Source organism: Microtus pennsylvanicus, chromosome 1, assembly GCF_037038515.1.
Source record: "Microtus pennsylvanicus isolate mMicPen1 chromosome 1, mMicPen1.hap1, whole genome shotgun sequence".
Taxonomy (NCBI): domain Eukaryota; kingdom Metazoa; phylum Chordata; class Mammalia; order Rodentia; family Cricetidae; genus Microtus; species Microtus pennsylvanicus.
In genome coordinates this window covers 39,670,069-39,697,137 of record NC_134579.1, presented here as the reverse complement: position 1 = coordinate 39,697,137, position 27,069 = coordinate 39,670,069, and the positions used below count along the sequence as shown (strand labels likewise).

At 36.4% G+C, this 27,069-nt stretch overlaps 1 protein-coding gene across 19 annotated transcripts in view; it reads left to right on the top strand.

The window, feature by feature from the left end:
• Window positions 1-27,069, top strand: part of Stxbp5l (syntaxin binding protein 5L) — a 210,654-nt gene that overhangs the window by 109,489 nt on the left and 74,096 nt on the right. For all 19 annotated transcript variants that reach the window (XR_012909712.1, XM_075962211.1, XM_075962301.1 and 16 more), the window contains 6 exons: window positions 12,421-12,568; window positions 14,207-14,274; window positions 15,673-15,713; window positions 18,087-18,304; window positions 20,313-20,485; window positions 23,721-23,846. Coding sequence is in view for 18 of the 19 variants with exons in the window: in XM_075962211.1 (XP_075818326.1) it covers window positions 12,421-12,568; window positions 14,207-14,274; window positions 15,673-15,713; window positions 18,087-18,304; window positions 20,313-20,485; window positions 23,721-23,846 (774 nt within the window). In the remaining variant the exon portion in view is untranslated. The remainder of the gene's footprint in view (window positions 1-12,420; window positions 12,569-14,206; window positions 14,275-15,672; window positions 15,714-18,086; window positions 18,305-20,312; window positions 20,486-23,720; window positions 23,847-27,069) is intronic.

Here is a 27,069-nt window from a genome sequence, read left to right as displayed (position 1 = left end):
GTCCTCTTATCATTTCTGATTTTGTTAATTTGTATATTTCTCTGCCTTTTTATTAGTTTGGATAACATTTTGTCTATCTTTTCTTGATTTTCTCTAAAAACAAACTCTTTGTCTCATCGATTCTTCATATTGTTCTCTTTGTTTCCATTTTATTATTTTCAACCCTAAATTTGATTATTTCCTGACATCTCCTCCTCCTGGGTGAGTTTGCTTCTTTTTGTTCTAGAGCTTTCCCATGTGCTGTTAAGTCGCTAGTGTGAGATTTCTCCACTTTCTTTATGTAGGCACTTAGTGCTATGAGCATTCCTCTTATGAACATTCCCCTTAGCAATGCTTTCATAGTGTCCCATAAGTTTGGGTATGCTATGCTTTCATATTCATTGAATTCTAGGAAGTCTTTAACTTCTTTATTTCTTCTTTGGCCCAGTTATCATTCATTTGAGCAATGTTCAATTTCCATGATTTTGTAGGCTTTCTGCAATTAGTATTTTTGTCGAATTCTAACTTTAAGCCATGGTGATCCAATAGGATACAATGTTTTTGTATCTGTTGAGGTTTACTTTGCTACCAAGTATGTGATCAATTTTAGAGAAGGTTCCATAAAGTGCTGAGAAGAAGGTATATTCTTTTGTGTTTGGGTTAGATGTTCTATAGATGTCTGTTAAGTCCATTTGAGTCACAACATCTGCTGGTTTCCTTGCTTATCTGTTAAGTTTTTGTCTGGCAGACCTGTCCAGTGCTGAGAATGGGATGTTGAAATCTCCCACTATTAGTTTGTGAGGTTTGATATGTGATTTAAGCTTTAGCAATGTTTATTTTACAAATGTAGTTGCCCAACTGACCTTGCACTTTAATCAGACTGATGAATATCTTAACCATCACCATCCAGCAACTGATACAAACAGAAGCAGAGACCCACATTGGAGCACTGGTCTGAGCTCCCAAAGTCCAGTTGAAGAGTGGGAGGAGTGAGAATATGAACAAAGATGTCAAGATTATGATGGGGACCCACTAAAACAGCCTACTTGATCTGATGGGAACTCACCAACTTCAGCCAGACAGGGAAGGAACCAGCATAGGTCCAAAGTAGTCTTTCTGAATGTTGGTGACAGTTCTTTGGCTGGGTCAGACTGCAGGGCCACTGGAAGTAATATCAGCTTTATCCCTGCTGCTTCTACTGACTTTTTGCTAGTCTATTATCTTTGGATGGATACCTTGCTCAGCCTAGATACAGTAGGGAGGGCCTTGCACTTTCCTCAAGGCAATGTGTGGACTTTCCTCAAGGCAATGTGCCTTACCCTCTCTGAGGAGTGGATAGGGGGGTGGGATACGGGTAGGTGAAGGGAATAGAAGAAGGGGAGGGAGTGGGACTGAGATTAGTATGTAAAATGAAAAAAGATAGCTTGTTTTCTTTAAAAAAGAAATTAAAAAAGAAGTATGGGAGGAAGGTAAGTTGGTGCAAGTGTTTTTTAAAGGACTAAATCTCTTTGTGATGTTTTGAGAACTCTAAGAGATAATAAACAAGTATAAACATGGAAACAAAAACAAAAAATGTGGGTGCCCTCATATTTGGGATATAGATGTTCAGAATTGAGACTTCATCTTGATGTATTTTTCTTGTAATGAATATGAAATGTCCTTCTCTATCTAATTTGATTAATTTTAGTTTGAAGTCTATTTTGTTAAATTTTAGGATAGCTACATCAGCTTGTTTCTTAGGTCCATTTGATTGGAAAATCTTTTCCCAACCCTTTACTCTGAGGTAATGTCTATCTTTGAGGTTGAGGTGTGTTTCTTGTACGCAGCAGCAGGATGGGTCCTATTTTTGTACCCATTCTGTTAACCTATGTCTTTTTAGAGGCAAATGAGTACATTGATATTATGAGATATTAATAACCAGTGTTTGTTAATTCCTGATATTTTGGTTTTGTCGTTGATGATGACAGCATTAGTGTGTTGACCTTCTTTGGGATTTGTTGGTGTAAGGTTATCTATTGCCTGTGTTTTCATGGGTGGAGTTAACTCCTTGGGTTGGAGTTTTCCTACTAGTAGTTTCTGTAGGACTGACAGGTATTGTTTAAATCTGGTTTTGTCATAGAATATCTTGTTTTGCTCCATCTGTGGTGACTGAAAGTTTTGCTGGGCATTGTAGTCTCGGCTGGCATCATGGATTTTTTTTTGCAGCTCTTAATATTCTTTCTTTATTCTGTATGTTTAGTATTATGATTATTATATGTTGAGGGGACTTTCTTTTGGCCCAATCTATTTGGTGTTCTGTAAATTTCTTGTGCCTTCATAGGCATATTCTTCTTTAGTTTCAAAAAGTTTTTTTCTATTTTGTTGAGTATTTTTTCTGTGCCTTTGAACTGGAATTCTCCTATTATTCTTATTTTGGTCTTTTCCTAGTGTCTCAGTTTTCCTGGATGTTTTGTGTTATGAATTTTTTGAATTTGTCATTTTCTTTGATCAATGAATTTATTTCCTCTATTGTATTTTCAGTGCCTGGGATTCTCTCTTTAATCTCTTGCATTCTGTTGGTTATGCTTGCATTTATAGTTCCTGATCATTTACCCAGATTTTCCATTTCCAGAATTCCCTCAGTTTCTGTTTTCTTTATTGCCTCTATTTCAATTTTTTTGTAATAACATAAAAATATTCTAGCTTTAATTTTATGTCATGAAATAATTATTAAAGTAAATATAAGTTTTGCTGGTGCACTTAAGAATTGTAAACCTCACATTATTATTATTCTGACAGTTACATTTTTTTTGTTTTTTTCCTTTTTTTATTGATAAAAAGAGAATAAAAAAACCAAATTTCCACCTCCTCCCAGCCTCCCATTTCCCTCCTCCTCCTCCCACTCTTCTCCCCCTCCTCCCACTCTTCTCCCCCTCCTCCCACTCTTCTCCCCCTCCTCCCACTCCTCTCCCCTTCCCTCCACTCCTCTCCCCCTCCCTCTCCAGTCCAAAGAGCAGTCAGGGTTCCCTGCCCTGTGGTAAGTCCTAGGTCCTCTATTTCAATTTTTAAGTCTCAAACTGTTTCTTTCACGTGTTTGATTGTTTTCTCTTGATTTTTCTTGGCTTTCTTTAAGAGATTTATTTCTTCCTATTGTTTTATTTGTATTTTCTTCCATTTCTTTAATTTTTCATTTCCTATTTAAAGGGCTCTATCATCTTCATAAAATTATGGTTAAGGTTATTTTCTTCTGCTTCATCTGTGTTGGGTTATTCAGGTCTTCTGTTGTAGAACATCTAGTTTCTGGTGCTTCCATATTACTCTTTATGTTATTGAATGTATTCTTACACTGCTGTCTACCCATCTCTTCTTCCAATCTGTGCAGGTAGGGCTTATGGCTCAGGTTGTCATTCTTCCTCCATGTGCAGGTGTGGCTTATGAATCTAGTGGTTGCTGATGTAGCAGACATGGTTGGGTGGAGTGTGGAGGATGCTGCTGCCTGTTCACTGGGGTTGGCAGTAGGTAGGAGAGGAGCACAGGATGTGCAACTAGGGGTTAGGGCCTAGAGAGCAGGGTTGTTCAGCCTGGAGCTGAGACCCTCTGATCTTCCTCCAGGTGCAGTAGATATGTATTGGGTTTTCAGTTTCCATTTCATTAATTTCTACTCTAATTATTATTATTTCTTACCAATAGCTATGTTTGGGTTTTGCTTTTTTTTTGTACTTCTAAGTCCTTGAAGTACATCGTTACATTATTTATTTGATATCACTGATTTTTTTAATACTTATAACCACACACTTTTCTCTTGGAACTGCTTTCACTTTGGCCCAGAGATTGAGATGTGTTATGCTATTATTTTCATTTGATTGTAGGAATTTAGTAATTTCTTCCTAACTTCCTCAGTGATTCCCTGGTCATTTAAGAATTCATTGTTTAGTCTCTTAATATTTTTGTAGCTGTTTTTGTTTCATTTGCTTTTGGTTTCCAGTTTTATTCTATTATACTCAGTTAGGCACATGGAATTGGTTATATCTATCAAATAATTTGTATTTTGAAAACTTGTTTTGTGACCTATAATGTGATGCATTTTGACTTATGGTATTTCTTTGTTGGTTTTTAATTAGGATAACCTATCTAAAGATGAAAGTAGGGTGTTGAAGTCATCCACGCTTGTGGTCAGACCTATCTGACCTTTTGCTTCCTTTAGGGTTTATGAAATTGTGAGTCTCAACATCCTATTCATACACATCTACAATTTTTATTTTGTCTTAATGAACTGTTCACTTTGTTAATGTATAGTGACCTTCTTTATCCTTTTGGTGAATGTTACCAAGGAGACTCCTTTATTGGCTAGTAGGATAGTTACACAAGATGGTTTTTACTTGATTGATTTTTCATTGTTTAACTATAGATCTGAGGTTGCCTTTGCCAATTAGGTTTGTTTCTTGGAGACAATAGATAACTGAATCTTGTTTTTTAATCTTGTCAGCTACTCTCTCTCTCTTGTTTTATGGTGACTTGGAGCCATTTATATTTGAGATTTTATGGAGAAAAATAAATTTTCATGGTTTGTGCTTATCTTTAAATGTCCTCATTTTGGTGTGTATTTTAAAAGGTGGTTTTTCTATATATAGCATTCCTGTTTTTCAGTCATACTATCAGGGTTTGAAATATATCATTCTATGCTTTCCTGAATTTTAGGATTGCTGGTGAGCTATCTGATGTATTCTGATGTGTTTGTCTTCATAGGTGAGTTGGTAGATTTTCCTTTGTCTTTTACACTGTTTCTATGCTTTGCATTGTTGACTTCTTAACTCCAATATGTCTTGGAGATGCTATGCTCTTCACTGGTCATGTTTGCTTTAAGTTCTAGATTCCGCCTGTGTTTGGATATAATTTCTTTCTCTACATTTGGAGAATTTTCTGATTTAATTGTATTGAATTGATTATTCATACCTTTAGATTTTATCTCATCTCTTTCTGCCCAGTGAATTCTTAGTTTTGGTCTCTTGAATATATCTCAGAGGTTTTGGAAGTATAGCTATGCTCATTCTTTCATATATATATATGTGTGTGTATGTGTGTGTGTGTGTGTGTGTGTGTGTGTCTAAATGGATATATAGAAATGTATTGATCTAAGAACTATAGGCAACTAAGGACTTTTAAGGGTGAGGGATTAGTCTTCCCCAGGTTACCCAATACCAAGAAGTGAACTCTGGAGTAATATACATATAAGTAGCACCAGATGGACTCAGCAGGTTGTTTTATATATTTGTACATACATATATAAAAGAACAATAGTTATAAGTAGAGGAAAAGGACAAGAATCTGAGAAGGGAGAAGGGCAAAGGTGGTATTGGAGAGAGGAAAGGGATTGGTGAAGTGATGTAATTATACTTCAATTTTAAAAATTGCAGAAAAGTAAATGTGTTGTCATGAGACTGTCCTCCATCACTAGAAGTAACTTGTTCTTTCTTTTCATCAATTAATTGTTAATTTTGTTTTACATAAAATAATCTGTTCATACTCATTCTTCACTTTGCCTCATCATCCTCCTACTCTCCTCCCTCCCACAAGGTCTAGATCCGTCTTTCATGTCTTTTTGCTTTGCTTTGTGGTCCACTGAGTTTCACCAGGGTCTGTCTCATGCACTGGATTGAGACTGCCTGGGAACTTGAGTAACTCATCAGTCACTACATCACTGAAGGCAGGTGTTTTTCCTTCTTCATCATTCCTCAACTATCATTTGCTCACCTGTGTGAGACAGGACCCCATGAATACCTTCATTTCTTTTTATTTATTTATTTTTTCTTGGAAAAAAAAATTCCGCTTCCTCCCATCCTCCCATTTCCCTCCCCTTCCTCCCACTCCACTCCCCCTCCCCCCACTCCTTTCCCCCTCTCTCTCCAGACTGAAGAGCAGTCAGGTGGAAAGTCCAAGGTCCTCCCCCCTCCATCTAGGTCTAGGAAGGTGAGCATCCAAACTAGCTAGGCTCCCACAAAGCCAGAACATGAAGTAGGATCAAACCCCAGTGCCATTGTTTTTGGCTTCTCATCAGTCCTCATTGTTCAGAGAGTCCAGTTTTATCCCATGCTTTTTCAGTTCCAGTCCAGCTGGCCTTGGTGAGCTCCCAATAGATCAGTCCCTCTGTCTCAGTGGGTGGGTGCACCCCTCACGGTCCTGACTTCCTTGCTCATGTTCTCCCTCTGTCTGTTCCTCATTGGGACCTTGGGAGGTTATTCCGGTGCTCCAATATGGGTCTCTGTCTTTATCTCCATCCATTGCCCGATGAAGGTTCTATGGTGATAGGCAAGATATTCATCAGTGTGGTTATAGGATAGGGCCATTTCAGGTTCCTTATGCTCAGCTGCCCAAGGCACTAACTGTGACATCCCCCTGGGCACCTGGGAGCCCCTCTAGGTTCAGGTCTCTTGCCCACCCTAAGCTGGATCCCTTAATTAAGATATATGCTTCCCTGCTCCCATATCCATCCTTCCTTTATCCCAACCATCCCAATTCCCCAAGTTCCCCCCATCCTCCCCTTCTCACATTTCTCTCCCCATCTCCCTTTACCCCTATCCCACCCCATCCCCTGGATCCCAATTTTTGCTCGGCAATCTTGTCTACTTCCCATATCCAGGAGGATAACTATATGTTTTTCTTTGGGTTCACCTTCTTATTTAGCTTCTTTAGGATCACAAATTATAGACTCAATGTCGTTTATTTATGGCTAGAAACCAATTATGAGTGAGTACATCCCATGTTCATCTTTTTGGGTCTGGGACACCTCACTCTGGATAGTGTTTTCTATTTCCATCCATTTGCATGCAAAATTCGAGAAGTCATTGTTTTTTACCGCTGAGTAGTACTCTAATGTATATATATTCCACACTTTCTTCATCCATTCTTCCATTGAAGGACATCTAGGTTGTTTCCAGGTTCTGGCTATTACAAATAATGCTGCTATGAACATAGTTGAGCATATACTTTTGTTGTATGATAGGGCCTTTCTTGGGTATATTCCCAAGAGTGGTATTGCTGGGTCCTGGGGCAGGTTGATCCCGAATTTCCTGAGAAACCGCCACACTGATTTCCAAAGTGGTTGCACAAGTTTGCATTCCCAGCAGCAATGGATGAGTGTGCCCCTTCCTCCACATCCTCTCCAGCAAAGGCTATCATTGGTGTTTTAGATTTTAGCCATTCTGACAGGTGTAAGATGGTATCTCAAAGTTGTTTTGATTTGCATTTCCCTGATCACTAAGGAGGTTAAGCATGACCTTAAGTGTCTTTTGGCCATTTGAGCTTCTTCTGTTGAAAATTCTCTGTTCAGTTCAGTGCCCCATTTTTTAATTGGGTTAATTAGCATTTTAAAGTCTAGTTTCTTGAGTTCTCTATATATTTTGGAGATCAGACCTTTGTCTGTTGCAGGATTGGTGAAGATCTTCTCCCAGTCAGTGGGTTGCCCTTTTGTCTTAGTGACAGTGTCCTTTGCTTTACAAAAGCTTCTCAGTCTCAGGAGGTCCCATTTATTCAATGTTGCCCTTAATGTCTGTGCTGCTGGGGTTATACATAGGAAGCAATCTCCTGTGCCCATATGTTGTAGGGTACTTCCCACTTTCTCTTCTATCAGGTTCAGTGTGTTCGGGCTGATATTGAGGTCTTTGATCCATTTGGACTTGAGTTTTGTGCTTCGTGATAGATATGGGTCTATTTTCATTCTTCTACAGGTTGACATCCAGTTGTGCCAGCACAATTTGTTGAAGATGCTTTCTTTCTCCATTGTATACTTTTAGCTCCTTTATCAAAAATGAGGTGTTCATAGGCTTGTGGGTTAAAATCCGGGTCTTCTATATGATTCCTTTGGTCGACTTCTCTGTTATTATGCCAATACCACGCTGTTTTCATTACTGTAGCTCTGTAATAGAGTTTGAAGTCAGGAATGTTAGTGCTTCCAGAAGTTCCTTTATTGTATAAGATTGTTTTGGCTATCCTGAGTTTTTTGTTTTTCCATATAAAGTTGATTATTATCCTCTCAAGATCTGTGAAGAATTTTGATGGGATCTTGATGGAGATTGCATTGAATCTATAAATTGCCTTTGGCAGAATTGCCATTTTTACTATGTTGATCCTCCCAATCCAAGAGCAAGGGAGATCCTTCCATTTTCTGGTATCCTCTTCAATTTCTTTCTTCAATGCCTTAAAGTTCTTGTCAAATAGATCTTTCACGTCCTTGGTTAGATTTACCCCAAGATATTTTATGCTGTTTGTGGCTATCGTGAATGGAGAAGCTTCTCTGATTTCCCTCTCTGCTTCCATATCCTTTGTGTATAAGAGGGCTACTGATTTTTTGGAGTTGATCTTGTATCCTGCCACATTACTAAAGGTGTTTATCAGCTGTAGGAGTTCTTTGGTAGACTTTTTGGGGTCTCTTATGTATACTATCATATCATCTGCAAATAACGAGAGCTTAACTTCTTCTTTTCCGATACGAATCCCCTTGATCCCTTTATGTTGTCTTATTGCTATTGCTAGAACTTCAAGCACTATATTGAAGAGGTATGGACAGCCTTGTCGTGTTCCTGATTTTAGTGGGATGGCTTTGAGTTTCGCTCCGTTTAATTTGATGTTAGCTGTCGGCTTGCTGTAAATAGCTTTTATTATATTTAGGTATGTCCCTTGTATCCCTAATCTCTCCAAGACTTTTATCATAAAGGGATGTTGAATTTTGTCAAGAATTCTCTAAGAAATTACAATATATTTTTTATTGAAATGTACTTTTCTTGACATTGGTGTTCAACTATGTTATATATGTTGAATTCAATTCTAATTGCCTAATGACCTCTAATAACCCTAGATATCTTATATTAATTTTTTTAGTTTATATACACACTAAATTTTTTATTGTAGTGAAATATGTATAAAAACAAAACTTGTATTTTATATATTTATTCTTATTCTGTCTCTGTGTGTGGTACGTGGTACATGCTTGTGAGTGTACAGGTGCATAGGTATATCTTTCTTTAAGTTGGCAAAGTTTTCTTCTATAATTTTATTAAATATATTTTCTGGACTTTTGAGCTGTACTTCTTCTCCTTCTTCTACTCCTATTATTCTTAGGTTTGGTCTTTTTATTGTGTCCCAGATTTCCTGAATGTTTTGTGATGAGAGTTTGTTGGATTTGCTGTTTTCTTTGATCAGTGCGTTTCCATCTTTGTTGGTTCTTAGATTTTCTTTTGGGAAGTTATAACTTTTTATTATATTTTATTATTTAAGGCAATTTTAACTTTAAATATATTTTGATATATTCTCCCCCTCCCCCAAGTCCTTCCGGATCTTCTCCTCCTCCCCATTTATCCAACTTTAAGTTCTTTCTCAAAAAGGAAACAAAAACCCAATACAACAGCAAAACCCCCAAAACAAGAAACAAAATAAAACACCCCCCCCCAAAAAAAAAACACTCACCAAACTGTAACAAAATAAAAGCACACACACAAAAAAAAACCCTGTAGGGTCCATTACGTGGTGGTCTACTAATCTTGAGCATGAGACCTTTCCTAGAGTGGTTGATATATTCAATGTCACTCTGTTGGAGAAAAGTAATTTTTCCCTCTCCTAGCAGATACAAATGACAGTCCAAATGTTAACCTTTACCTTAGTGCCTACCTATCCATCCATCCATCCATCCATTCATTCATTTACTTTTTAAAATAATGTAAAATGAAATATAATAAAATAAAAAAAAAGCTGTCACATCGAAGTTCAACAAGACAAACTAATGGAAGGAAAAGAGCTCAAAAGAAGGCATAAGAACCAGAAAGATACTCTTCCGCACACTCAGGAATCCCATAAAAACATTAAACTAGAAACCATAATATATACACAGAGGACCTGGTGCAGACTTGTGAGGCTCTGTGCATGCTGCTTCAGTCTCTGTGAGTTCTTATGAGCTTTGATCATACTCATTTAGGGGGTTTTGCTTTCTTGGTGTCCTCCACCTCATCTGGCTCTTATATTCTTTCTGTCTCCTTTTCTGTAGGGTTCCCTGAGATCTGGTGGGGGGGATTTGATGGAGACATGCCAATTAGGGCTGAGTGTTCCAAGTTCTCTCTTTCTCTGCATAATGCCTGACTGTGGGTCTCCTTTTTTTCCCCATCTACCACAGGACGGTACTTCTCTGATGATGAGGCGCTAATCTATAAATATAACAGGCTATCATTAGGAGTCATTTTATTACTACATTTAAAATTTTTTTAGACCAGTATTATTTAGGATTAGTATAGGTCTCTGGGCTTTCAGTATTGGGCATGATTCCATCTTGTGGAGAAGAGCTTAAATCAAATCAGTTATTGGTTGGTTGTTCCTACAAGCTTTGTGCCACTATTGCCTTGACATAGTACACCATTGTAGATAAAGGGTTTGTAGCTGGCTTGATGTTTATATTTTTCTTTTGCCTAGCATGCAGAGTACCTTCCTGTACCAAAGATGCTGAAATGTAGAGCAAAGGTTTATGTAGGGACCAGTTTGACATATATATATATGTGTGTGTGTGTGTGTGTGTGTGTGTGTGTGTGTGTGTGTGTGTGTGTAGATGTTATCTTCTGGTATGGGAGAATTGTCTGTATTCTGTCAATCATGTTATAAATAAATGCTGATTGGTCAGGCAGGAATTATAGGCGGAAAAACAAGACAGGAAGTAGAAATGATGTAATGAGAACAGGAGAATTCTGGGAAGGAGGAAGCTGATTACTCCCACTCCTGTCCAGACCACCGAAGCAGCAGGATGTGATTTGCTCCACTGAAAAAAGGTACTGAGCCACATGGCTAACATAGACCAGAAAAATGGGTTAATCAAGATGTGAGAGCCAGTGAGAAGCTAGAGCTAATGGGCCAATCAGCTTATAATTTATGGAGACCTATGTGTGATTTTCTCTGGGACTAAACAGCTGGGGGTACCTGGCAGGACAGAAACCCCAACAAACAAGCAAGCCAGCTGCTCATGTTACAATCTTCAGCAATGGGGTCTTGCTGTCAGTTTGTAGAGAGCAACCTATAGTCTTGCAACAGTCTGGGTTGTTTGGGGGATTTCTGTGGGGCCCCTTTGGCCTACAATTTAACAACCCAATCTCAGTACTGAAAGTTTTTTTTTGGTGACAAAAGTTAGCCGGTTGGGACTCTGTCTCCCCATAACTCAGTGATTTCATTTAGGTAACCTTCATATATGTATATATTTCAGGAAGTTTCTGCAGTATTAGGTTTCATGCTACCCCTCAAAGGTTCCTTATTTTACAGTCTCTCTCCCCTTTTATCCTCCCACAATCTCCTCTTCCCCCTCCCCACTTGATTCTTCCATTCCGCCTCGGCTTTTATTTTCACTTCATACGTTTACATCTAAGGACTTGTGGTGGGGATGAAATTTAGTGGTAGAGCACTTGCTGAACATGCGAAAGGCTCTGGGTTCGGAATAAAAAATTCAATGCCTAAGCTGTGTTTTTCTTCCATATATTGTGCTTGCTCTTTACCTATAGTCTAAAATAATGTTTCCCAAATACCTTCACTGTGTTGTTACTATTTTAGGAGCTTGTTATTGTTCCTTTCTGCTGTGGTCTAATTCAAGTGTAGGTCTGATCTTGAAAATGATTCATTCTTACTTTCCCCCTAACTACTCAACCTTAACAATGATCAGGATATATTATATGAAAAAATCTATTTTCAATAAAAAAGGAAAAAATGATACAATTAACAATTTGTACTCTGAATGATTTGCTAAGTTTACCCACGTGTCATTAATTAAATACGATTTGCCCCTCCCCATTTTCTTTTGCCTATGCTCCTGTGCTGATGTGAAACACCGTGCTCTTTGCAGCACTTCAGATTGGCAGAAAGAACTCTTGCACTAATAGAATGGCTTAGTGGATAAAGGCGCCTGCCACCAAGCCTAACAGCCTGAGTTCAGTCTCCAGAACCCATATATATCTTATAGCTTCTACCACAAATGTTTTAAAATTTTTATGTATTTCTTTGAAAAAAATAAAAATTTACAAATGTTTTACTATTTAAAGCATCTTTAAACAGTATATTAATTGTAGTATATTAATTGTATTATACCTTTAAATAGTATGATGGTATAATCGTGTATTATATTTAAAGTTATATTTAAATAGATGGTATAAATTTAAGACATTAGGCTTATTGTATATATTTTAGATTAATATGATTATTGTATTTATATTAACAGAGCGTGTCATTATGGCATGTTGGAAGCCTGGAAAGGAAATTAATTTCTATCATTATTAACATCTCATTTTATAGATAATTATATTTTAAAGTATTCAAATAAAATGATTTTTATGGTGCTAAAAAGAGTGAAGTTTATAATGTTTATAAACATTTTAGGGTTTGATTATGAAAATTACTTTATGTTTTATCTTTGCAGAGTGACTCTAATATATTGTCTTTATCTATTAGTTTTCCAATCTTTGAAAATCCATACCCAATGGACATTCATGAGTCACCAGTTACATGCACAGCATATTTTGCCGATTGCCCTCCAGATTTGATTCTAGTACTCTATTCTATAGGAGTCAAGCATAAAAAGCAAGGATACAGTAATAAGGTAAAGTTTTTCCGTATTTGTATGTATGGTCAAGCTTTTTCTTGTCGTTTTATCTGACAGTTTGTTTTTGTTCTCACCTTGTCTGATTTTGCACACAAGATGACTTAAATAAAACTTCTGAGGCTGTAAGAGGACACTGTCAAAGATGTAACGAGTGAAATTGAATTTCATGACTGTGGTATAGCTCTAGTCCTATGGAGTTATAAATTTCCCGTACACTAAGTATGTAATTACATACTAAGATAAACTTATCAGTCATGCTTATTTTATACTACATATATAAAGTATCAGAGTCATAATAAGCACCCCTTGTTTCTTTTACATGGATATTTTAAGAAATTTGAGAATCAGTTCTTCCTTAACTTATCATTTGAAAGATATAATTATTAAAACATTTGTTGCTAACATAATGAAATTTTTCTTTAAAGTATTTAAAATACAAATATTTATAATTATCACAAACTTTCTAATATGGTTTCTGTTATTGGCCCAGGATAACTAAAATGTACAATTCAAAGAAGCACTATTTCCATACTGTTCTGGGTTAAATAATACCACAATAGCTTGCTGGCAACACAAACTACATGGCATATGGTACAACATTGTATTTATCCAAATAAAAATACTTCTCTTACCAGCTTGTGTAAGTGGGAATATTTGTTAAAATATACTTTTAAAGGAGTTGTTATTCTGTATTTACAGATCTGTTTGTTTAATATCATCATGACAAGGCAGACAGTAGAGCCGTGGCATGCTTCAGCTCTTGGGTTTGGATGGAGGTCAGCTCCTTCCCCAGTGGAAGCAACTAAGGTGGTCTAGGTGATAGGCGCCATTCTTGTATATGAGGAGCTGCTCACCAATGGCCAGGAAATACCACTGGCAGATGAATTGTGGCAGGGCCGGCAGAGGTATCCTAGCAGTCCTCACAAAGCTCAGGTCATCTAGCTCCACAAAACAGTCCACAATGGAAAGAACCTGGATGCCAATCCACCAACCTCATGGCCTTTATCATGTGCCCAGTCAGAAACTTACCACAGAATCAGCAGCATGGAGCAAGCAGCATTTGGAAGTGATGCTTGCAGTACTGCTGGCTCTCAAACTCATACCAGAGCCAAGGCACGGTGCACACACAGAGCATTGCTCCTGGTAGAGTACCCCATTGCTGTTGATGACTTGCTGTAAGGACTAACTGGGCCTGGCAGGGCTGGCACATGGCATCAGCCAAGTATTCAGACATGTTGCTTCCCATTGTGGTGACTGTGTGCCTGGCTCTGGCTGGCAATCTTAGCTGTCTTCAAGGTTTTCTGATATACAATCTTTGATTCATTATTAGTTTAGTTTTATGTACGGGAGGCCTGTGCCTTTTTGTGTCTCTCAACACTTTTCCTTGGTGTTTACCATTGAGAAGTTTGGCCATGATACACCTTGATGTGGATGTCTTGGGTTTTATTCCAATTTCTAGACTCTGTAAGTTCATTTTTTTTGTCAAATTGAAGACAACTATGCACTTGTTCTTTGGCTGTTTTGTAATGATGTGATATTAAATATTTTTATTATTTTGTAACATTTAATTCTAAAATTTTAAGCATTTAAACTGGAAAAATTAAACTCCTATGTTTTCCTTGATAATCTACTTAGGAATGGCCAGTAAGTGGAGGAGCTTGGAATCTTGGAGCACAAACTTACCCAGAAATTATTATTACTGGGTAAGTTAGAAGTTTTCTAAGTTGTAAATTATAACAAATTATGTTATACATTTTAAAACAATAAAAATATTTGTTTAGCCTTGACAATTTTATGAAATTATACACTATGCAGATGAATCATTTAAGTAAAAGTAAGAAGAATTTGAGAAATAGCTTTAATCCCTAGTTCTTAACTTTAATGAGAGGAAAAATCACATTGCTGAAAAAAGTATTATAACAAAAGAATTATACTTAGATTATACTAGCAGAAGAAAGTCATAGGAAAATGATGAGATTCACAGAGAATGCTTTATTTGGAAATCATAGAATATTAACTTCAGGAAAGTCTCTTCCTCATCAATCGTGTTTATTCCTGAATGGGTGATGTGTTTTTGTCTACTGTCTTTCTGCATCATTTGGAATAACCAAATGGATTGTCTTATTTTGGATAATTAAGTTTTCATTCTGGATAATTAGAATTTGCCAACTGATTTTTATTAAAATGTTTGCTTGGTTTTACATTCCTAAGACATTTTTTTGGTTATAAGGAATTACACTTTCTGTTTCTCTCACTTATTCATATTTTCTTGATAATTTTTTCTCTATGTTTAGTAAGATACTGTTGAATCTTTTTTCCTACAATATTTTTTTCTGGGTTTGGTTTCAGATAATTCTGACTTTCCCAAATGTATTGGGAAGTATGGGAAGTACTGTGGACTCTTTGTTTTGTAGATAAGTTTGTATACAATTGGTAGAAATTATTAATCATGACAGTTTTAATCAGTTTAGATATTTGCTTTTATATTCTGATAAATATTCAAGTTATCTTTTTATTAAATGTTAACCATTTTATTTTAAAATATTATTCATTTCATAAGCTATTTTACTATTCACTATGATATATATAATCTTCCAGAAAAAATCAAAGATTTTTCTTTCTCTTCAGAGTACAGTATATATTTTTTAATTGCTTTTTTTTTATTTTGATTTTCGAGACAGGGTTTCTCCATAGCTTTTTGGTTCCTGTCCTGGAACTAGCTCTTGTAGACCAGGCTGGCCTCGAACTCACAGAGATTTGATTGCCTCTGCCTCCCGAGTGCTGGGATTAAAGGTGTGCACCACCACCGCCCAGCATTTTTTAATTGCTTTTAATGAACTATACATTTTCTCCACTTCCCTTCTTTCCTTCCCTCTTCCCTTCTACCCTCTCCTATGACCCCCATACTCCCAATTTACTCAGGAAGTCTTGTCTTTTCCCAATATATCTTTTTAAAAATCATTTTAAACTTAGAAATGGTTTGTCATATATCAATATTCATTACAATAATATTTTAAAAATAATGATAGCAATAATAACTCAGTGTTGTATATATTTAGAATGACTTTTGATTTACTTTAATTAATATTATTTTCATCTAGTCATGCTGATGGATCAATAAAATTTTGGGATGCCTCTGCAAGTAAGTTTATGTTTATCTCCATTAAACAGAAAACATTTTGTTAATATTTATTCATGGCCATCTACCACTTTTTAATTTTGAAAAATTACCATTTCAGAAATATATTAGCATAATTATAATTATATTGTTTTGATACAAAATTCATTTTCTGTGTTTTAGATCAGCTTAAAGTATATCCACCTAACTGTATTCAATAATATTAAATAAACAAGACTATGGCCACTCTTTCAACAATCCTATGTAAAAAAAAAAAAAGTTACATAAGGAAAATAGCTAAGCTTTGCCAGATTAATTGTTCAAGGAATTTCCTCTCTGTCCTGCATGCGTATTATATGACAAGTGCTTTTATTCCTCCATTCTCAGCTTCCCTATTCAATTCTATAATGTTCCATGAGAAGCAACATAAATTATTTGATAACATAAAATCTTTTTTTAATTTTTGACAATTACGTAATTTAAGGAATAGCATGTGGTCGATGTGGAAAGGCCTATTAACTTACCCAAGTCTTCATTTTACCCATATATGTCATTCACAAACCATGGTTGTAAGAAAAGTAAAAGACATGTACATGTGTAAATACATATCAAACTAAGAAAAATCTAAATGTATCGTAATCAACTGCTATTTTAATAAGAAATTGTAGAGGTTTATCTGAACTAGTGAATTTCAAGGAAGATTATATATGTATGTGTTACTTATTTTTCAGACAGAATATTTTTAGGAAAACTATTCTGGCCTCTACGACCCTCAAGCCTCAGCCAATCACTTTTTAGGATTACAATTACTGCCAGCTCAGGTAGAAAGATATTTTAAGGAATTAACAGCTAATCTGAACTTTGTTAGGTAGTTAAAACTCCAGTGGTTCTCAACCTTCCTAATGCCACGACTCTTTAGTATAGTTTCTCAAGTTGTGGTGACCCTTAACCATAAAATTATTTCATTGCTACTTCAAAACTGTAATTTCCTACTGTTATGAATTGTAATATAAATATCTGATATGTAACCCATGCAAAATCATCAACCCCCAGGAGTCACGGACTCACGGGTTGAGAACCACTTCCTTAGACAGTCAAGAATAGGAAGAGAAGAACAACTTAGCAATACTTTTAGTTTCTGAGAATGTATACCAGGAGGCAAGAATCATGAAAATAAGAAATACAAAAAAACTGACCAATGTAGTAGGAGGCTTCTTGTTCATCCCCAGCAGCTCAGACCCAAAATAACACATAGAAACTATATTATTTAAATCACTGCTTGGCCAATCAGCTTATGACTATTTCTGGATTACTCTTATATCTTAAATTAACCCATTTCTATTAGTTTATATTTTACCATGAGGCTATGGCCGAACTGGCAAGGTTCCAGCTAGCAGCTCAGGTCTTTCCCCTCTGGCGGCTCGATGGCATCTCCTTGACTCTGCCTTCTTCCTCCCAGAATCAGTTTAGTTTTCCCAATCTAGCTCTATTGTGCCTTATCACAGGCCAAAGCAGTCTCTTTATTCATGAACCAATAAAAGCAACACATATACAGGACTTCCCACACCAGACTAATATGACACAAAGATGTTGTCTAACCTACAGTTTCTATTTCAGCGTTTACCAGCTATCTCAATGATGTCCTTTACAACAGCAACAACTAGAAAGGATCATTGTTTTTAATCTGGTCATATTTCAAGGTCTTTAAAGTGTAGAGTGAGCCCAAATATTTCATGTCGCTGACAATGTTTAAAGTGCAGGCTAATTGTTTTATAGAATTGCTTTGGACTGGACTGAATACTGCTGCTCGTTAAAGCCAAGCTGTGCCCTTCTTGCAGAAGCTTCTGGCTTTTGAAACTCTTCAAGACCATTCCCAGAGCAAGAATCTTTTATTTTGTATGGGGAATTCTGTTTTTATTGTGCTCTGAAGTGGAAATAACTTCCCCTGAGTAAATATTATTGAAAACCATCCATGAACCCAGTGTATACCTGACCCTTTCTAAACTAGAAACACCAGATGAAATCTTTCCTAAAACAAGTAAAGAATTCTGTCTAAAAAAAAAATCTAGAATATTATATCAACCTCTTATCTGGCAATTGCAGATATTATTGTGAAAAAAACATGGCAACCTGCTACCTGGGAGAGGTTTGTCTTCTGATTTCCATTATAAGCTTTTATAATTCCAATGCTCATACACGCTTTTTCTCATTCTCTTTATAATTTCCCTGTTGATAGTACTTACAATGAGGGCCTGACCCTGGGGGTTTGCTATGTAAACAGGATTTACCCTACTTGGGTTTTACTTTTGTGGGTTCAACAAATGTACTGACTAAACTTGAACAGTGTCTAAGAATTAAAATCAAATTAGGAAATAACTGCATTTTAATATTTTATAGTGACTCTGCAGATGTTGTACAAGTTAAAAACTTCAAAAGTATTTGAAAAGCAGAAGGTAGGAGATGGCAAACAAGCGTGTGAAATTGTAGAGGAAGATCCATTTGCTGTGCAGATGGTTTACTGGTGTCCAGAGAGCAGAATATTTTGTGTATCAGGAGTCTCTGCGTATGTCATAATTTATAAATTCAGCAGACATGAAATTACAACAGAAATTGTGGTAAGTTACTCTAAGTTTAACTTTCCTATTTATAGTCACTAAAAGAAGGCAATTATGTATTTGAACTATTGCTTAGTATGGTTTTTAAGTAATCAAAAGACAGCATAAAATCTATATATTCTGTAGTATTTTAAATTACCATTACTTAATATATTAGAAAGTAGTTTGTTTCAAATTAACAGCTTTCTAATAAAACTTTAGTGTCAAAATGAACTTGTTATTCTAAAATTAATCTCATTACAAATTGAGCATCATGTTGTTCTCTTCAATTTTGTATCTACCTGACTGAACAGTCAATTCCTAAATATTAATTGTCAATATTATAATATCAGCATTATTCTTACTTATAAAGAAAAATTCCTTATTATTATAGTGTATAACACATTGAAAGTAGGTATTGTATAGGATATAAACATGTATATGCACATATGCATTTAATTAGATAGTGTAGAGTTTTGCTTTCTGTATATGTGTCAATTTAGTGTAGACTTTGTTCTTTTAAAAATGTAAATGCATTATGTTTTCTTGTTAACTAGCTGTCATAAACGATTATTTCTCAACTATAATAAGGTTACTCTAAATAGTTTTTTATTTACTAAAATTTTATATGGTTAAAAATAATTATTACCAAATTTTTAATTTCTAAATTCACTACACAAAATTCTGATTATGCAAAATGATGTTACTATGGATTAATTACATCTAAGTTAATATATCTATAATTTTTCTATATAATTTACCTTTTTGACCAGAATATAAAGATTATTTCATATAGGACTTTTTGTTTTTTTACTTCAACTAAAATTAATTTTTCTTTTACTGTAGACTGAAAGACCAGGGTTTGGGATCACAACCCTAATTTTACCATTGATTATCTCTGTGTGTGTATAGCTCTGAGCAATTAATAGGCAGTAATAGAATCTTGGTACAATATATACTCATACATATGTAATTTCTTGTGTAAAAATGGCAATTGAAACATAAAAGCAAAATGGAAATCCTGGAGCTAATTTCATCGGGATTTTATAGTGGTGGTGTAGCCATGAGCACTGTGTATTAGTATGTACTCAATAACATACTCACTGTTACTGTCAAAAAGCTTCTGGTAGTTTAGAGATTGCTGTTGTAATAAGTTCAGTAATATTGCTGTGTTCATGACATGAATATTATTTTAATCTACTTTTGATATCAAAATGTACATGCTACAATATAAATTAAATATTTTTATAAATATCTGTTTAAATTTCTTTCATTGGGATAACTGTCAATTTCTCCTTTTATTTTAATCATCTACCATAGTATAATTTATCATAAGAAAATGTCTTAGTTAGTGTTTCAATTACTTTGATTAAACACCATTACCAAAAGCAACTTGGGGAGGAAACAATTTATTTCACTTACACTTCCAGATGTTGTCAGTCACCAGAGAAGTCATGGCAAGAACTCACGCAAGCAGGGTGTGAAACTGTAGGCTAGAACAGATACAGACATAGTGAAGGCACACTGCTTACTGCCTTGCTCCCCAAGACTGAAGCATCCTGCTTTCTTATATAACTCAGGACCACCTTCCCAGAGTTGGCACCACCCACAGTGGGCTGAGCCCTTCCAGGTCAATCACTAAGAAAATACCTAAGGGGCTTGCCTACATGCCGATCTGTTGGGGGACATTTTTCAGTTGAGGTTCCCTCTTCCAAAATGACTTTAGTTTATGTCAAGTTGACCAAACAAGTTTGAGAAATTACAGGAATATTTATAAGAATTTATTTTCACTAGTAGGCACCTTCCTTATCAATTTGAGGAATTAATAATTATGTGGGTTTTTTTTGGTCATTGTCATTGAAGAGTTCATATAATTTACTCCTTAATTCAGCTTAAAATAATTCTCAAAGTGTAAGTTATTGAATTTACTGGTCTAACATTTAAGAATAGTTTTTAAAACTCTCAAATATATTAATGTAGTTACTATTATTATTATAACTTAAACTAAATTAAAATCTGATTTTTTTAGTCATTAGAGGTACGACTTCAGTGTGATGTTGAAGATATTATCACCCCTGAGCCAGAAACAAGTCCTCCATTTCCAGATCTCTCCTCTCAACTCCCCCTTTCAAGGAGTCTTTCCGGAAGCACCAATACTGTGTCTAGTGAAGGGGTGACGAAGGACAGCATCCCGTGCCTCAGGTAAGAACTACTACCAAGTGCCGAAGCATGTTCCTATGTTAATTATAGAATCCTTGCACACCGTAACAGATAAAGTTGTTATTGTCTCTCGTTGTTAAATTAGTTATGAAAGCGGCATTTTTTCCTTTGAATAACTCTAAAAAAAGGGCACACAGTGTTTTTATAATTCATTTGCCTATTTATAGTTTTCCCAGAAGGATTCTAAAGAAAACATGACTTTGATAAAACAGGAAATTTAGCAAGGCAAAACCCAGACCTGTTTTTCTCATTACTAATTGTTGTTAAATGTTTTACTCAGTCATATCTAAGTTAAGCTTAAAAATAAAATGAAAAAGCTTAGTTTGTAAGTTCATAGCAAAAATTATCTAACTTTTATGCTTTTCATTTATAAATGATTATTTTTATGTCGTCAAATAAATGTTTCTAGTGTGAAATGCTCAGAGGATTCAGCCTATGCAAGGATTTTCTCCAAGCTCCATATGGCAATATATGTCTCTATTACTTAAAAAGTCTAGAAAGCTTGTTTCTTTATTTCTTATGCAAATATGTATGGAAAATTTAGAGATAAGAGCTCAACAACAAAAACTATACAATTAGCAGTAGTCTATAGCTTTTTCCTACGTTTTAAAAGATTTTCAAGATATCTTCTTCCCTACTCCCATATCCACCCTTTCTCCATCCCAGCCATCCCATTCCCCCAGGGTCTCCCCATCCTCCCCTCCTCACTTTTCTCTCCCCATTTCCCCTAACCCTCACCCCACTCCCACCCCCAAGATCCCAATTTTTGCCTAGCAATCTAGTCTACTTCCAATATCCAGGAGGATAACTATATGTTTTTCTTTGGGCTCACCTTCTTATTTAGCTTCTCTAGGATCACGAATTATAGGCTCACTGACCTTTATGTCTAGAATCCACTTATGAGTGAGTATATACCAAATTCATCTTTTTGGGTCTGGGTTACCTCACTCAGAATAGTGTTTTCTATTTTCATCCATTTGCATTCAAAGTTCAAGACGTCATTGTTTTTTACCGCTGAGTAGTACTCTAATGTGTATATATTCCACACTTTCTTTATCCATTCTTTCATTGAAGGGCATCTAGGTTGTTTCCAGGTTCTGGCTATTACAAATAATGTAAAAGGAAATATAAGCATAAATTAATTCGAGGAAAATTCTACAGGCAAAAAAATTATTAAATTTTAGTTAGAAAAAGCTCTTTTATTATTATTTTATTACTTTAAAAAATACCAATCCAAATTCCCACTCCTTCCCTTCTCCCACTCCCTCCACATACCCTCCCACCCCTCCCCCTCTAATCCTCAAAGAGGACAAGGCACCCTGCCCTGTGGCAAGTCCAAGGCCCTCCCCACTACATCTAGGTTGAGCAAGGTATACATCCAAAGAGAATAGAATCCCCAAAAGCCAGTAATGCAGTAGAGACAAATCCCAGTGTCACTATAAGTGCCCCCCTCAGTCTGCCCCAACTGTCAACACCCCCCTTCAGAGGGACTTGTTTGTTCCCATGCTCCTTTACTCCCAGTCCAGTCTGAGTTGGTGAGCTACCATTAGCTCAGGCGAACTGTCTCAGTGGGTGAACCACGCATGGTCTTGACCTCCTTTCTCATATTCTCACTCCTTCCTCTCTTCAACTGGACCTTGGGAGCTCAGTCCAGTGCTCCAATGTGGTTCTCTGCCTCTGTTTCCATCTGTTGTTGGACGAAGGTTCTATGGTGATATTTAAGATAATCATCAGTCTAACTACAGGGCAAGACCAGTTCAGGCACCCTCTCTTGTTTAGGGTCTTAGCTGGGGTTATCCTTGTGAATTTCTGGAAAGTTTTCTAGAGCCAGGTTTCTTGCCCCCTTAATCAAGATATCTCTTTCTTTGCTCTCATCTCTGTCCTTCCTCCTTCTTGACTATCCCATTCCCTTATGTTCTCAGCCCTCCCCTTCTTTCTACCCCCACCCCTAAGCTCCCAACTTTATCAAGCAATCTTGTCTGTTTCCAATTCCCAGATGGGTCTATATATGTTTTCTTTGGGTTCATCTTATTACTTAGCTTCTCTAGGATCATGAACTATAGGCTCAATGTCCTTTATTTATGGCTAATATCCACTTATGAGTGAGTACATACTGTATTCGTTTTTTGGGATATGGGTTACCTCACTCAGGATAGTGTTTTCTAATTCCATCCATTTGCATGCAAAACTCAAAATGTTATTGTTTTTTTACCACTGAGTTGTACTCTTATGTGTAAATGTGCCACACAGCAAAAAGCTCTTCTAAGTTTATAAATGTATTTGTTTGCATTTATTTGTGTGCTGTTGGGAGGAGGCCTTCCTGTTAGTTCCTGGCCTCCCAGAACCAAAATAACCACACAGAAACTATATTAATTAAAACACTGCTTGGCCCATTAGCTCTAGCTTTTTATTGGCTAACTCTTATATTAATTTAGCCCATTTCTATTATCTGTATATGGCGGCGTGACAGTGGATTACCAGCAAAGTTTCAGCATGTCTGACTCTGGCGGCAGCTCCATCACTTCTCTCTGACTCCACCTTCCTCCTCCCATGCTATAGGCCAAGCCAGTTCTTTATTCATTAACCAATAAAAGCAACACATAGACAGAAGGACCTTCCATACCAGTGTGCATTTACGCACTCACCCACACACACCCTATTTCATACATGTGAATGTCAAAAGACAACCTGTATGAATCTATTCTTTCCTTCTATCTTGTGGATCATGGGGATGACGCACTCAGGTCTTTCAGTTTTGATGGCAAGCACCTCTACCTGCTGAACTACCTTGCAAGCCCATTTCTACCTTAAATTTTCCTTCAAAACACTTTACTTCATTTAAGTCAATTCAAAGAAAGTGAAAACCAATAAAATAATAGAACATTTTAAATGTCACTGTAAACCTAATTGTTTCCTAAGAAGACCTATCACGAGAATACAAATCTTCTAACTACCTCAACATTTATAAAATGCAGAAGAATTTGAGATAAAGACAACGGAAGAAAACCAGTGAAATAAATGTCTGGTGTGAAGATGAAGTTAGCATTAACAATTATCAACGTGTAATAGAGTTGACTTGAGAAGCACTTAGTAACTTTCATCTGCGTTTTTGCCTCCAATGTTAAATATTTTGGAAACATGATTCTCTGTAAATTCTTAAAGCGCATGAGCATGCTAAAGCTGTATGTGCTAAAATTATGTTTTCTCTTTCTTCTAGTGTTAAAACACGGCCAGTGCGGATGCCGCCGGGCTATCAAGCCGATCTTGTTATTCAGTTGGTGTGGGTCGATGGTGAGCCTCCTCAGCAGATTACCAGCCTTGCTGTAAGCTCAGCATACGGAATGTAAGTGGTTAAACTTTCTTTCTGGTCAGTATTACAGAATTTTAAACAGTTTACAAATGTTTCTTTTAAAATATTAAGACTTAAAAGAAATTCCTTAGTTTAGTTTTTATTAGGTTGACCACAGTATGATATATTAATAATTAAACTTATGCTATGATTATTTTATTTGTTTTCTTTTCCTTGACTTCATATTAGTGGCAATGTTCCTACTTTAGATTTCTCTTTTTGGATTGATTTGGATTTTCTGCCTCTTGTCCCTTACGTTTCACTTTTGGGTACCTTCTTTTGACCAGTCTTGTAGAGATCACTGATACTTTGTTTAATTGATAGTGGATCTGCCTGCAGAGCTTGGCTTCAGGTACACTTGCAAATAGAGCAAGTTTAGGTTTCTCATGAGAGCTGACTCTTTCATTCTTCTTGGGTATTTCTGATCTCAGTTGTAAGGTACTTGAACGGTATAATCCATCCGCATTACTTGATGTGGAAAGGGCAGGTATTATTTTCTGCCCCAGTTACCTTGAAGATGGGTGAATTCAAGCAGTTTCAAGATACCCTTTTCAGAAGATTGGCCTTCCAAGGCAGGAGCAAGAACTTAAAAGGTTGTGGAGACATGCCACTCAGTTCAGGAACTGAAGAGAATTAGAGTAAATCATTAGAGGAATAATTTCTGTGTATTGGAATTCCACTGAAGAGCATATGAGAATGACAGCTAGGGTGATTGCCTTATAGAACTTCAGTCTCAAAAAAAAAAACATTCCCACCTCAAGTCATCATCAAAGTGAATTCCACAAAATATTAAAGAATAAGTATACTTATTATACAGAATCTTTCTGAGATTTATGAAAGATAAAGTAATACTTGTTTCATTTTGTGAGTTAACATAAATTTGAGGACTTGAAAATGTTATTACAAGAATGGAAAATTATGTCTATGACTTGAGCAGTATGAATTAAAAATTCTACTAAAATATAAATAAATCTATCAAGAAAACTTATAAAAATTTTCATAACCAAAGTTCAATTATATCTGGAATAGAGATAGTTTTATCATTTTAAATGAGTCAGGGCAATTTATCAAATTAACAGAATAAAGTAGAAAAATCATATGATAATATCAGGGATGCAAAAACAAAAAGCATATGAGAAGCTGCCCCTGCCCCAGCAGATAGAGTTGCCCCAGTCACATACTGGAAGTACTGAGTAGACTCGGAGGTCAAAACAGCATGGCCACTTGAAGTTGGGAAGAAATGGTAAGATAAATGGGAGAAGAATTGGAGCAGAGAGTGTGAGGGATAGACTTAATCCAAACACATTGTATACATGTACAGAGTTCTCAAACAACAAAACACACACACGCAAATACACACATGATGACGTTCAATACCCATGGTGAGTTTAAAAGAAGCTTCTAGCTAAGAATATGAAGACAATTTTTTCTTACTCTAATATGTTGCAACAAGGACTATACTTTATGGTGACATGATAGACATTTCACCTCTGGGTTTTACATGTTGTTTAAGGGACTCTATTGCGTTCATAAAGTCAATTTTTTCCACTTCTTCTGTGTTAGATTGCTCAAATACTTCTGTTGTAAGATCCTTGGGTTCTGGTGTTTTCATGTTGTTTTTCAGATTATTGGGTGAGTTCTTGCCTTGGCGTCTGCCCATCTCCTCCTATTAATCCTATCTAATGGGTCTTTTAAAAACCGGATCAGGTTTCCCTGCTGGCCCAGGGCTCTGCTTACAAAATGCCCTCGCTCTGTTTCCTGGTTCCTGCCGCAGGCCAAGAACCCTCTCACCCCTCCGAAGGGTCTTCAGGACAGAACCAGGCTCCCCGTTTGCCAGTGACCTGGCCCACCAAAGGCCTACCTCTTTGATTTGATTGTAGTAGGGCGATCTGCTCTCCTTATGGCACGCCTGGCCCTGCCGCTTGCGTCTGCTGCCGTGCTGGTCTCCCAAAGCCTCTTCCTGAATGCGGTGTCGCTACGCCGCGTCTGGCCGCCGCTACGCCTCTGTGCCTCACCTCTGAGTTTTAAAGATATAAAAGTTTACTTGGGCTGCTGTAATAAAACACCTTAGACTGAGTAATTTATATACAACAGAAGTATATTCCTCAGTTCTAGAGACTGGGAAGTCTAAGATCAGGGCCTGAGCAGATTCACTGTCTGACAAACGCTCACTCTTTTAGAAATGGCGTCTGACTGCATTCTCATGTAGAAGATACAGCAAACAAGCTTTCTTTCCTTACAAGGGACCTGATCTCATATGTGAGATGGATATCCTCAAGACCTAAAGACTCCACATCTCAATACTATCACCTTTGGGTTTTACATTAAACATCCTTGATAATATACATTATAGTTATTAATTGTCATGTGCCATTTAAGCTTATTGAGAATCTAGCTCTGAGAAAAATGGTTGATGTGCTCTCTAAATTAATTTCAAGCCTAAGCATTTTTTTCTCCAAATGCCCCTAGACAAGGGATAGGCTGGCTCAATAGCCTTGTGACATTGGAAAAAAGCAACCAGCAAAGGGTTCTGAAAACACTGTGTCCTTGAGAACAGCTAGGAAGAAAAACCATTTTCAACAGCGGCTTCTGCTCATTATCACTCTCAATGTCTTCAGTGGGAGTGAGAATTCAGGAGCTCATCCAGAAAGAAGTACAATCTGGAGCTCCAGCTGACTGCCTCAGCTTCCTGAGCTGATGTCTGTCAGAGAAGCCCTAAACTTTATATTATCTTTGTTCTCTCAAGCGGGGTACTCCGGGACGTTCTCTTCTCGATGTTGTGAACTGAATTGATGGTGTTTCCATAATCTGTCTTATGCCTGTTTATTCTTTCACTTCTGCTTGCTATGAACCTAATAAATTCACAAATTCAAAATTGAATGTATTTCTATTGTAAGTCAATTTTAGCACATAGAATACATGATTTGGGGGAGCTACAGAAATTCAGTAGCTTTTTGCTACTAATTCCCCAAGATTCATTTTACATTGGTCTTTTCTGGAAACAATTACAATACTCCTAAAGATTTGCCTCACTAACTTCTAGGTGATTGTAGTTTCTAATCGTCTGCTTTCCTTTAGAATTTGCCACAGGCTATTGTTTAATCACAGATTGTGAAGGTTGGAGATTTTCACCTTACAAACTAGTAAATTAATCTGCCATGATTGTAGGAATTTGTGAAGAAAGAACAAAAAAAGAACAGTTCTCTGGGTCAGAAGC